We start from the raw sequence: 12,921 nt of genomic DNA, 5'->3' as shown, positions 1-12,921 counted from the left end.
AAGTTCTTGGCAAATATATATAATCCAGCTAGTAAGTCGCAAGTAGATCAAGAGAAAGTGGAGTTAGTTGTTGTTAAACCTGCTGAGGAAAAACCCGCTCCTGTCGAGAAGAAGCCTACTGAAGAGACTAAAAAGACTCCACCACCAGTACCACTTAAGCCCGATTGCTTGAAGGTAAAACCCGCACCTGTCATCAATGAGGATCCTATTCCTGAGGAATCTCCAGCTCCTATAGAATCAGATACTGATGAACCTATAGATAGCTTCTCGGACTGTTATCTATCTGATGAGGAACCTGATCAAGAAAATGAGCCGCCTGCTGAAGAACCTGCATTTAAAGCTGATGATGACTACGACGTTTTAGATGACTTGCTATCTGACTCAGATTTTACAACTGTGAACCCAGCTCTTGAACAACAACCCGAGTCTCCCGCAGAATTTTCTGCATCTGTCACTAAGCCTGACCCAGAACCGGCTCCTGAACAACAACCCGAGTCTCCTGCAGAATTTTCTGCATCTGTCACTAAGCCTGACCCAGAACCGGCTCCTGAAGAGCAACCTATCTCAGAACCTGACACAGAACTAGAAGTTGACTGGGACCCTGAACCAAAGGAAGGTACTCGAGCACACTGGACTTGGCATGAAAGGCACCGATGGGATCGTAAGCCATGGGTCAAGAATTCAAAGGACCAGGTCTTTAATGATCTCTACAATACAGGTAAGAATTTATGGGCTAAGTACCAAGACGTGTCAGATGACTATGACTGGGAAATACTCGCGTTTGAAGTAGAGGAATGTCCCACAACACGTATTGAGGACGAGTACCAGTACTACCTTAGGGAGGTAGTAGACCGCTTCAAGGACTGGATCGAATATAATGGGAACTTACCTAAAACACCTAGCCGTAAAGAACTCGCAGATCTAATAAGAGTATACAAGGAGGATCGTGATGCCGAGATTATCCCTACCACCTCTGGTTATGAAACTATGAAGATGAATAAGGGTAAAGCACGAGAAATTCCAGAGGAACGTCCAAAAACTGATATGGAACGTGAATGGGAAGCCGCCAATGGAATTGTCGACGACTGGGATGAATAGGATCTTGATCGTGTATGCAGCAAGATTGACTCCTTTTAATAAGATAAGCACTTCTTAGTTATCTTATATTTTTTGTATAAAAAACCTATATTACAACTGAACACAATTCATAAATACATCAAATGGTTTATTCAGAGATTGTCCGTGCTTTACCTACAAGACCGGATATCAAAGAATTACAGTATTCAGGTGCAAGATTTTCCAGAGGAGCAATAGCAAGACTTGGACAGCGACTCCAATCCCGGTATCCGACACATAAATTTCAGATCCTGCTCCCCTATGAAAACTGGAAACCCGGTGGATGGACATCAGGAAACCAACCAGCCAGCCTCTTCTCACTCTTGGACCACTACGACGAAGCACAACTACCGGATGACGCAGACCCTGATTATTTTGAACGATTCATAATTTATGTGAGAGATGCCCCACCGGTTGCAGGGGGTTGCAACGGGGAGCTAAATGATTGCCTGTATGAACGCCTGAAATATATCTACGGCACATTCTCTAAAATGCCAAAGTCAATCGAAAAGCCCGAGTATATCAAAAAGGCATTAGGTCTCAATCGTGATGCTCCAGTTCCAGTCTCATATATGGATAAGGTTGAACAACTTGCAGGAAGCCTTGCACTTAATATTGTAGGGGATTCCACTCGAATTTCTAAGAGCAAATCTGACAGACGTGCAACACTTATCCTGTCTGAAGGCCACTACTCTCTTGCACTGAATCCCGGAAGACTCCACCCTAGCAAATTAGATAGAAAACAAAAGTCTCCCTTTGTTTATCGTGAAGATGGGGTTAATAATGTAGTAACAATATACAATGGTAAGACAGTTAAGTCTCTTACAGTTGGACAGTTTCAGAAAGGTAAGAACTCTGATAGTTACTCCTTCATCCCTATCGAGAAGAATTGTAAAACTGGAATATATGAAACACTTGAGGAAACATACCAGAGGATCCATGAAGAGCGGGATTCCTTCCTACAGGCTACAAAGAAGTTCGGTCTAGGAATTGACTTATCTTACCACAACTGGTCGTACAAGAGAACTGCACTCTGGCTTTTTGAACGGTTTAGTGTAGGGGTTCCAGCCAATGATCCTCTTGACCCAGTCGAAGCAGAGTGGATAAGTGATGCAATAATGGGAGGTCTTATCTGGGCAGACAATGAATGGAAGGGCTATGGAAGGCAATACGACGTGACAAGTTTGTATCCAAGTATTCAGCAATCAAATGCAAACTTTCCAATCCGACAAGGTAAGTTTCAAATACTCAAAGACTTTGTAGACCATAGAGGTTATGCCTTGTATGGATTATTTCGTGCTAGCTCCCAGGGAGCGCCCAAGGGCAAGGTAAGTGGTAATGATATTCTCTTCCGACAGAATAAGAGGGAGTCTATACATTCATTGACTTACAACGAGCAAAGAAACTTGGTCTCGATATACAGTTAATCCAGGATGGAAAGCCAAATGCCTTGATATATGACAGAGAAGCAAGAATTCCTGGGACTGTAATATTTGGTGAGTATGTCCACTTTCTCTTCAATATAAAGAACCAGGGTGGCGTGGCCGGTCGTGTTGCAAAGAGAGTTCTCAATACACTATGGGGAGCACTCTGCCAGAGAAAACGCAATTACAAGACACTCACCACAGATCAAACAGATCCATTCAAGTTTCCAGAAGGCCACACACTTGACTCCATCGTACCAGTAGGATCTGACCAGTGGCGATTCCAGTTCACAAACCCAGGTAGTCCCTTCAAGGGTGAGTATCCTAGGATCGCTCCATTCTTATTAGCACATGGATGGAAGACGACTTCAGAGTTATTAGAACCATATAAGGATAAAGTACGACGCATCCATACAGATGGATTTATTCTAGAGGAACAGCCGAGTAGTCCTACACTTATCACTTGTCCAGAAAATGCATCCAAAGCATTGAAAGCTCTCAAGTTTGAAACCGCAGGATACTGCCATGTGAAAAATGCAAACAAGGTTATCTGGACATGATTGCCAAGAATGCGGTTGGATTTACAGTAGGTATATATATTTTTTCTTGCTTGAATGTAAAGTCAATTTGAAGATTTCTATTTATTACAAAGTACAAAAAAGTATAAGGAATCATGTCAACATATACCGAATTAGCAAGCATTATTAACAGCACTGACAGCATTAGTGATAAAGTTATTTATGATGCATCACACAATCAGTTCACCATTGTCTCTGATGAAACTGTCCTCAAGATTATCCGTGCATTGAAAGACACTATAGTAGTCGCATTAGTATCTGGGTTTAGCAAAACCAGCTACCTTGTCCAGGATCATGTGAAGTATATCAAGAGAATCCAGACAGCAAAGTCTCCTGTATCATATGTGAAGTTCGTGGCCAGAAAACTCTTCCCAGATAATGCAGCATATACTGCTAAGATAGCAAAGATTCGTGAATCATACAAGAATAAACAAGCTCTTTTAGACAAACTTGAGGCCCTCTTCGAGTTGTATTATAATGTAACTAAGGACTCATTAACAGGTCCCCCAAAGCGAGCTGTCACTATAAATGAGGCTGAGAAAACCTTAGCAGAACTTCTTGTATAAGCGGCTCCTGTACGAATTTAGTTTATATTTTTTATCCATTTGTAATGGGCATACAGTAATTGAAGATGGCTATAGTATAAGTAACATAACATCATGTTGGACCGATTACCAGTAGAAATAGTCGAACGCATTGTTGCAAAGATCCCAGATACTGACCTTATTGCAGCGAGTAAAGTAGATAGTGTGTGGTGGCAGGAGGTTCGTCAAGAAGCATATAAGAGATGGAAAAATTACGCTACTACAATTGGGCATGTCCAAGCTCTTAGAAAGCCGTTTGAAAAAGGGAATATTGACTGGATATCATTTGAAGATGTAAACGACTTCTATAAAAGATGGATAGACCGCCTCACCGAGGATCAGCTTTATATTATGGAGAAAATGCTTAGGAATGGGATGGTCGTGGACCCCCAAGAGAGAGAAACCATAGAGCATGCATTAAGTGAACAAAGATGGGGAGGCGACCCTTGGGGACTGAACTGGGAGTGGAACGAATGGACTCAACAGGAGTAGCTTATTTATTGGGTATTCTCATATTTCTTGACAAGGATTGATGACCATGTAACCTTATCATCAGGTATCCTTGAATTTTTTCGACAAGGATTGATGACCATGTAACCTTATCATCAGGTATCCTTGCATTTTTTCGACAAGGATTGATGACCATGTAACCTTATCATCAGGTATCCTTGCATTTTTTAATAAGGACTGATATAGATCTCTTACCGCCGATCTATTGACCAAAAATTTTCGGAAAGAAAATTTTATATCTTCGTACTAACAACTCTTATATTTTACCCAACTCATACCTTCTAACATGTCTAGAAACCTTGCTAGAAGAGGTGGCGGCAGTTATAATCCTAATAGTAATAAGGCTGCTCGTCAAGAAAAGAAAAATAATAAAAAACAACTCTCTGACAACTCTGGTTCTGATAGTGATAATAATTCCCAAAAACGTTCCCGTATACTTACAAAGGACTCCATGGATGAAGACTATGAAGATTTCGTTGCCGACGCGCCGGCTGACGGTGGTTTAGTTGGTTCAACTTTGACCGCTATTCCTCAACAAAATAATTCCCGCAGCACCGCCCAAGAAAATACTCAAGCTTCTACCCCGAATATTTCTGCTGCGCCTACTGCGCCTGGCCAAGACGCGTCCACTGGAGCTAACGCGTCTATTCATGCACCTCGAAACAAAGAAAATAACTCATCCCCTAACGCGTCCCCTAATATGGACGTGAATGATGGTACATCACCCGATCAGGCTGTTGATCCCTCCCCTACCATTACCATTAATCGCCAAGATTTCCTGGCTGCGGCTGCGCCCAACTCTGCTCCCCAAACTCTAGAGAAACTTAAAACTAATAAGGCAATCATTGATGCCGTTAACAATTTGTTTTTAGAAACATATGAATCATATACCGGTCGGGCTCGTATGACTGGTTCAGGGGACGCTAAACGTCTTATCATTCATTTTCACACTGCGGAGGCTCGTGACCTGTGCGTCGGTAGTACGCACTCTGAATTTCCGGACCTACAATTCCACTTGTACGATCCCAAACAGCTCCGGTCCGATGAAGACCTCCGTGCAATTCAAGTCACGGATATACCGTTCTTCATTACTAAACCGCAACTCCAATCCTACTTCAAGAAATTCGGCAATCTCCTTGCCCTTCATCTCTACTCAAGGAAAGGTGCTAAGATGCAACAAGCTCGCATTGTCTATGATCATGCCGATGCCATCTCCCGTTTCACAACTCAATGGGCAGTTTACTGCTTTTCCACCTGCTTACGTGTTACCCCATGCCATTACTCTTTGGATCAAAAAGCTGCTCGTAGAGCGTTCGTAGCTGTTCTCTCTGGACTTCCCGCTAATACCAAAGATATCCATCTCGCTCCCTTGGTCAAGGAACATGGAGCAAAAGCTATTAACATTCCCCTTTCCCTAAATTCTTATAAACCCAAGCCTTGGGCTTATGTTACTTTCAACTCGCAAGAGACAATGGATGCCGCTATGGAGCAGACTATTGGTTTCCAAGGTCGTACTCTTCGATGGGGTACATCCAACGATTCGAAAGCTTTTTGCCACCGTTGTGGTAAACTCGGTTGTGCTCCTACTTCCTGTCCACTTAATCAACGCCGTGGTCGTTCACGTACACGTGACCCTGTGGCTGCTCTTAAAGAACGCTTCAATATTGGCCAAAGGCCCGCCCAACAAAGAACGCCACGCAATAATTCTCATTCTCGATCTCGATCTAAATCTCGGGATCGTTTGGCCTCAGCTCATCGTTCTAATTCCAACTCCAATAGATCTAATAATAATAATTCCAATATTAATGCTAAGCCCTCCTCCTCCTCTGGCTCAACTAACTCCTCCTCAACTGCTCATGGACGTACACCTTCCAACAACCGTAAAGGCAAAGATAGATCTGTTTCCTTTTCGTCCAATGCTCGTGCTCCGCTCCTTGATCCAAATTCTTCTAGTGCCCTTGATGCTGCTCTCAACATTCTTAATGTTTTGAAGAACCTTCAGCTAGATGTTGCTCGTGTGGAATCCCGCATCTCATCCCTTGAACTTAACAACCAACGGCTCTCTGCTATAGAAGCCCATTTAGGCATTAATCCTCCCTCTGCACCTGTCGTTAATACTGAACCTGATCGAATGGAAGAAGACCCTCCTGAAACCACTGGTACCTTAATCCAGCACCCCAATGCTCCCTTATCTGCTGGTTCAATGAAATCCTCTTCCCCTCCATCTACTTCCAACAAAGCTCCACACTCTACTTCTGCATCCACTTCTAACCCTTCCCCGCAAGACGAATTGAACTCCGTTATTCAAGATCAAAAAGTGATTAAAGATACTTTACAATCGCTCACTGGTTCCATCCAAGGTTTTATTGCTTCTCTTGGTGGTTCTCCCTCCGATCGAGCTTCTGCTCCTTCGCAATAACTGATTTCTCACCTCCTTTCCCCGTACTTTATTATCATAGTGTTCTAATGTCTGACAATTTTAATTATGATACGCTTGTTCGAAACCCACTCAATCCTGTAGATACTTATAATTTTTCAGAACATGAATCTTTATTTACTACATTAAATTCTTCCCCTATCCCCAATTCCTTTAATATTTCATCCTTTAATATTAATGGCCTTCGACATAATAGCCAAGTTAAAATTGAACAAATTTCAAACTTTTTCAACCTTAAACATATTTCCTTTGGTGGTATTGTAGATACCCATTTATCCCCCAAGCAAATTCATTTTTTATCTAAACGCCTTCCTAATTATACTGTCTTTTCCTCTGACATAGATAAAACTAAACAAGTCAAATCTACTGGTGGCGTTTCCCTTTTTATTGAAAAATCTCTTGCTTCTCATGTACAAGATTTTGTTTCACATTCCTCACGTATTTTATCTGTTGACCTTTATTTTAAAGGCAACATTAAATTGCGTATTTTTGTTATATATATCCCTCCTATTTCCGATTCTAAATTACGATCTGAAACCATTGATCTCCTTTTACAATTATTAGTGCAAACTAAACAACAAAATTTTTATCACGCCATTTGTGGCGATTTCAATATGCATTTAGATGCCTATTATCCTATTTATTTTAACCGCCCTTCTGTTGCTTCCCAACGAACTTATCGTTTGCTACATCATCTTTTATCTCATGGATATGAAGAAACTATTCCTGTTAACGCTTCTGATTCCTTAGGCACTTTTCACCGTGACGATCAAGTTACTCGTATCGACTATGTTTGGTCTTGTCCAATGCTTAAAAGCTTTGCTCTCACCTCCTATATATTTGACGCTCAAGACACCTGCTCTTCTGATCATAATTCCATCATCGCTTATTTCGATGATTCACTCTTGTTTGCGTCTATCAAGGTTGCTCGCGCTAAACAACTTCAACGTCAAAATCGCCGCATATTCAAATTTGATTCAGTGGCTGATCAACAATGTGAATTCTTCTCTGCTCATACTGACTCTTTATGCGACGTACCGCCATCAACCTTCTCAACATGGCATATTAATCAACAATGCGAATATTTACATTCTCGTATATTGAAAGCTGCTAATGCTTCCCTTCCATCTGTTATAGTTGGTAATCAGCATACACCCACGATGCCCAAGGATTTGGAAGCCTTAACTCAACATTATCGTTTCCTCAGCCGTCTTTTGCATTCGATACGTTTATTGCGAAAATATCCTTCTACTTATTATAATAGATATGAACGTACTTGGTCCACCCATTTCATTAGACTTCAAAATATTCTATATCTTTATAAGAAGGTTATTCCTTCTCCCCCTGTTTTGCCTGTTTCTTTATCCATTTGTAGGCAAGACGATTTTAAATTTCTATTAGACTCTTTAAAGATTATTTCTACCGCCCTTTATGGCCTTCTTCTTCTTAAAGAAAAAGATTTTCAAGATTCTTCCATTCGTGCTAAATTGGATGATAGGGATAACAATTTTGCAACTGACATTTCTTCATTTATTGATTCCGCTCTTTCAAGAACTCGACGTCGTATTACCTTGGATCGTGTGTTTATCGACCACCCTACACATCCAAAATTATTGACAGACCCACATGATATTGACGATGCCGTTATCGACCACTTCCAAAATTCCGTTCCTATGAAATCATCGTCTCCAGAAAACATTTCAGCTCTCCCTGAACGATGGTCTTCTGCTTATCACTCTATGGACGATATAGATCCCTCTATTTATAATTCTTTATTGGATCCTCCTACTCTAGAAGAATGGTTGTCTACGGTCTCTTCTATGCCTAATGACAAAGCTCCTGGTCCTTCTATGATTACTTATGAGATGCTCAAGCGTCTGGGTTCAAATGCTTCTGCTTTGGTTTTAATCCTTGTCCAATCATGTCTTCGCACTGCAGATATTCCTGATTTATGGCGTCAGGCTATGGTCTTTCCTATCCCTAAACCTCACGAATGGAAATGTCAACTAAAGAATACAAGACCTATTACTCTGCTTGAAGTAATTAGAAAATCTTTGGTCAAACTTTTTTATAATCGTCTCGCTTCCATTTTGGCTTCAAATGAAGTTCTCAAAGGAGGTAACTTCGCCGGTCTCCCAGGTGGTTCTTGTCGCGACCCTATTGTCGTTCTTGAATCTATTATCCATGATGCTCATGTCAACAAATCGCCGCTTTGGATCCTTTCGCAAGATATTTCAAAGGCTTTCGACTCGGTTGAACTCAAGATGTTGCGTTTCGCTCTAGAACGCATTAAACTTCCTGCTTCTGCTACCAAGTTTATTTTATCCCTGTTCATGAAACGCTCTAATCGCATTTTTACTGCTCATGGAACTACTCCTTCTTACCGTGTTCGCATTGGTATAGATCAAGGCGAAGTTATCTCTCCTTTACTCTGGGTCATATATATAGACCCTCTATTGACTGTTCTCAAAAAAGAAATGATGGATCCATATACGCTTCATGCTCCCCCTTTAATCGATCCTTCAGCTCAGACTAATTCAGATGGATTACGTATCAATAATTTGGTCTTTATGGATGACTCTACTTTAATTTCGTCATCCAAATCTGGAATGGAATCAATGCTTTCTATTACGGAAGAATTTTATCAAATCAATAACACTTCCGCTAATCACAACAAATATGTTTTAATTACTAATTCATTGCCTCCCACTTCAGTTTCTTCGCCTTCTCCAGTCGTGTTTGACTTGCAATTATCTGGACTGAACAAAGTTCCTTCCATTTCTATTGTGCCTATCTCCATGAATAGCTCTTTTCGCTTCCTAGGCGTCTGGTTCAATGTCACCGGTTCTCGTGATTTTGTCAAGAAGCAAGTTGCTCGTGAATGCAATTCCTTCGCGGCTATCGTTCGCCCTGCCAAACTATCTGCAAAACAAGTTGTTTATCTGCACAATACCGTCCTTATTCCGAAGCTGGAATATCGTATGCAAGTCACTCACCTCTCCGAATCTGAATGTGCCTCGGCAACCAGCAGTATCCGTTCCTTGGTTAAACATAAGGCCAACTTTTCACGAGTACTCCCTGATTCTATTTTGTTCTTATCTCAGGGCTTGGGATTGATTAATTTATTTTTTCACCAATCACAAACACATTTAACTAATTTGTTTTTATTAGCTAATTCTTCTTCTTCCTTTATGAAAATTTTATTTCTATATAGATTACGTTTAATTCAATTTTCTTTTTTAATTCCTATTTCCCCATTGTTGGTTAAAGATTGGACTATATGGTCTAAACTTTTTGCTTTTAAACAGGATTATATCGCTTGTACTATTGCTCTCCTGACCACCACTCCCTTCAAGTTGTTGCGTTCACAACTTTCAACCTTGCCTGACCTTACTATGTCCAATGGTCATACACCTTTATATGATGTTATGACTCCAAAAATTTTTATTTCTTACTTCCGACGTCTTAGAAGCTTGCAACTTTATTACCTATCACAATTTATTACGCCTCAAGGAACCCATATGATTACTTGGAACATTTATCTATCCAATTTATCGAGCAAGAAAGGTCATCGTGTCCTCCCACACAAATGGTTCAATGACATTCATCAATGCGTCACTACTCCAGATTCCAACTCTCTTCTTTTGGATCGGTTCTTTTCTGATGCTATTCCTTCCAATATCGACTTGGTCCCCGCCTTTGGTTCCTCTCACAAATCCATGAAATGGATCGTAACTTTGGATGATGATGGCTCTCCTCTTTTTGGAAAACAGCTCAGTAAACAACAATATTCCTGCAAGATTGTCCATTGGACCTCTGATTGTGTGATTCGACCTAATGATGTTATCACGCTTACTCCTTGTCCCGGTTGTTCTAAACATGTACCGGTTACCCATACTAAAAGTAATCCAACAGATGTTACTCCTTTATGTATCATCCCAAAACTCTCTCCTCTTAGATCTTTACTTCTCCCAACAACGCAGGAGCGTATTAGACATGACACCACCACTATTACTTCTCCTTTTACTTGGGCGGACCTTGACGAGACTGTAAGATCCTATTATGGTCATTTGGACATTCAACCTAATTTTTCACAAGAAGATGTGGTTATTCTCCCCTCTCCTTTTCCTCCTCCCTCTTTGAGTTCGGCTGCCCCTCTTGCTTTTGCTGCCTCACCGTTAGCGACTCCTCCTGATAACCATTATTGTTTTTATACCGATGGTTCTTTAATTAACCTTGGCACTCCTGATGTTTCTATGGGTTGGTCTTGGGTTCAAGTCCTTGATGGCGCTGGCTTTTTCCAATCTATCGCTGCTCACGCTCATGGAATTATTCACAATTGGCCTTCTTCTACAAGAGCTGAAATCGCCACTATACATGCTGCTCTTACAGTCACTCCTCCCTCTTCAACGGTCACTATTCATACTGACTCTCAATCTGCCATAGACGGTCTTCGTCTATGTGCTACCTTTTCTTATTCTAATAGTAGGCTTTATTACAAGACCACCAATTTTGAACTTTGGGCTATTATTGAACGTCTCATTTCATCCAAATCTTTAACCGTCATGGCCGTTAAAGTGAAAGGTCACTCTGGTAATTTCTACAATGACTACGCGGACTCACTGGCCAACTCTGCGCATACTTCCTCTTCAGCAATTCTTCTTTCTGATCTGGATCAAGTATCTCCTCACGATTTCTTATTAAAATATGATGATATTTTATGAGAATCTAACCCACGACGCCTATTCAAGCAATATTCGCAAATGCTGTGGATGCATAGATTAACGCGTTTATCGCGATTTAACTTTACCATTGCTTTATCTTCCATCTCAGACTTTGTAATCGATTGGGATCTTACCTGGTTCACGTTAAATGCTGAACCTCAGCATGATGCTTCTTTTACTCGTGCTCATGCTTCTTCTCATCGAACCTTCAAATTCAAACTCTTTTTGGATGATTTACCTATCTTGGAACATCTTAAAAGAATCCGCCCGGACTTGTATATCGACATCTTATTATGTCGTTCATGCCTCGACTCCAAGGAAGATTTCATGCACTTATTTATGTGCAAATGTAGACGAATCATTATGGAACAGATTCTCCTCTCTTACCAAAATCATTTTATCAACAAACTTCAAGAAGCTGGTGATCTTGTTAACAAAGATCCGTCTCTAATTATTAACAAATTTAAATCTCTTCCTTGTTGGTCCTTTTCTTCTTCAAATTGGACTTCATATAGCCTTGTCCGTGGCTGCCTTCCGAAATCCTTTGTCGAATTTTTTGAAGAACTTTCTATTCCACGAAATTCTGCGATGAAGGTTATCTCTGCTATTCACAATCACTTTATCCAAAAGATCAGAAAACGAATTTGGCTACCGCGCTCCTATGATAAATCTATATGGGAAGACACGATGAATATTACTCATAAACTCAAACTTTCTCGGCCTTCAAATTTGCCAAAGTCCACGTACTTACCTTTCTCAACTTTACCTCCTCCGACCCTTTCTGACGCCGCACGTGACTCCGACGTTGATTATTTAAAGAACTCGATGAAATATGGTTTGCCTTGGTTTAATCACTATTCGGGTTTTATGGGTCGTCTAACGGTGCAACTTACTAACAGCTTTAGCAGGGTGGTGTGTCGATTTTAACAATGGGCGCATTGTTCGTTGGTTTGTTTGCATAGTTGCTTCTTCTTAGGTTGGAATATATCTAGGCGGAGGATCAGGATAGTTTTAGTGTTATGCGATTTTTTCCTTTTCGAATTAATTTTATAGCTTTATTACTGTTTTGGAGACTATATAGTTTTGTTTTTAGTTAATTTTATTTTTTTTTTGTACTTTGAAAATTTTATATTATTTTTGTAAGTTCGATAAATAATTTTAATAAAGATAAAGGCTACTATGCCATGTTTGCCTTAATAAGGACTGATGACCGTGTCACTTGGTTATTGTAAATTGAAGAAAACTATTAGGTATGTAGACACATACAGAAAAAAGACATGTCTTACCCTTATATAGCTAACCCTATAACTGGACGTCCAATTATTATCGGTGGAGATACCTTTAATCGAATAGTTATGGAATCCCATGATTATATTGATGGAAGGCTTGTCCGTAGACAAACTGCACCTCCACCTGAAGAGCAACCTGTATATTTAAATACAGATACAGGACGTTATGTTCGACGTGGTACTAAAACATATCATAGACTGATTGAGAGTGACTATGAGGTAGTTGAGGATTACTACCTTGTCCATTATGAAGAAGAGG

General features: G+C 40.5%; 3 protein-coding genes across 3 annotated transcripts; all 3 read left to right on the top strand.

Annotated features, from left to right (window-relative positions):
• Positions 1–1,220: 1,220 nt before the first annotated feature.
• OCT59_020438 (uncharacterized protein) lies at positions 1,221–3,100 on the top strand (the record flags this gene model as incomplete). Its single annotated transcript, XM_066149181.1, has 2 exons — positions 1,221–2,444; positions 2,540–3,100. The coding sequence occupies 2 exons, from the start codon at positions 1,221–1,223 to the stop codon at positions 3,098–3,100; spliced, it is 1,785 nt and encodes a 594-aa protein (XP_065990120.1).
• Positions 3,101–3,213: 113 nt separating this feature from the next.
• OCT59_020437 (uncharacterized protein) lies at positions 3,214–3,684 on the top strand (the record flags this gene model as incomplete). The annotated part of the gene is made up of 1 exon (XM_066149180.1): positions 3,214–3,684. The coding sequence occupies one exon, from the start codon at positions 3,214–3,216 to the stop codon at positions 3,682–3,684; it is 471 nt and encodes a 156-aa protein (XP_065990119.1).
• A 93-nt stretch (positions 3,685–3,777) lies between these two features.
• OCT59_020436 (uncharacterized protein) lies at positions 3,778–4,194 on the top strand (the record flags this gene model as incomplete). The annotated part of the gene is made up of 1 exon (XM_025327692.2): positions 3,778–4,194. The coding sequence occupies one exon, from the start codon at positions 3,778–3,780 to the stop codon at positions 4,192–4,194; it is 417 nt and encodes a 138-aa protein (XP_025170013.2).
• Between the last annotated feature and the right edge of the window lie 8,727 nt (positions 4,195–12,921).

The sequence above is a fragment of the Rhizophagus irregularis genome, chromosome 3 (genome assembly GCF_026210795.1).
Source record: "Rhizophagus irregularis chromosome 3, complete sequence".
Lineage (NCBI taxonomy): Eukaryota > Fungi > Glomeromycota > Glomeromycetes > Glomerales > Glomeraceae > Rhizophagus > Rhizophagus irregularis.
The sequence above is the reverse complement of the archived record's forward strand: the minus strand, read 5'-3'. Positions and strand labels throughout refer to the sequence as shown.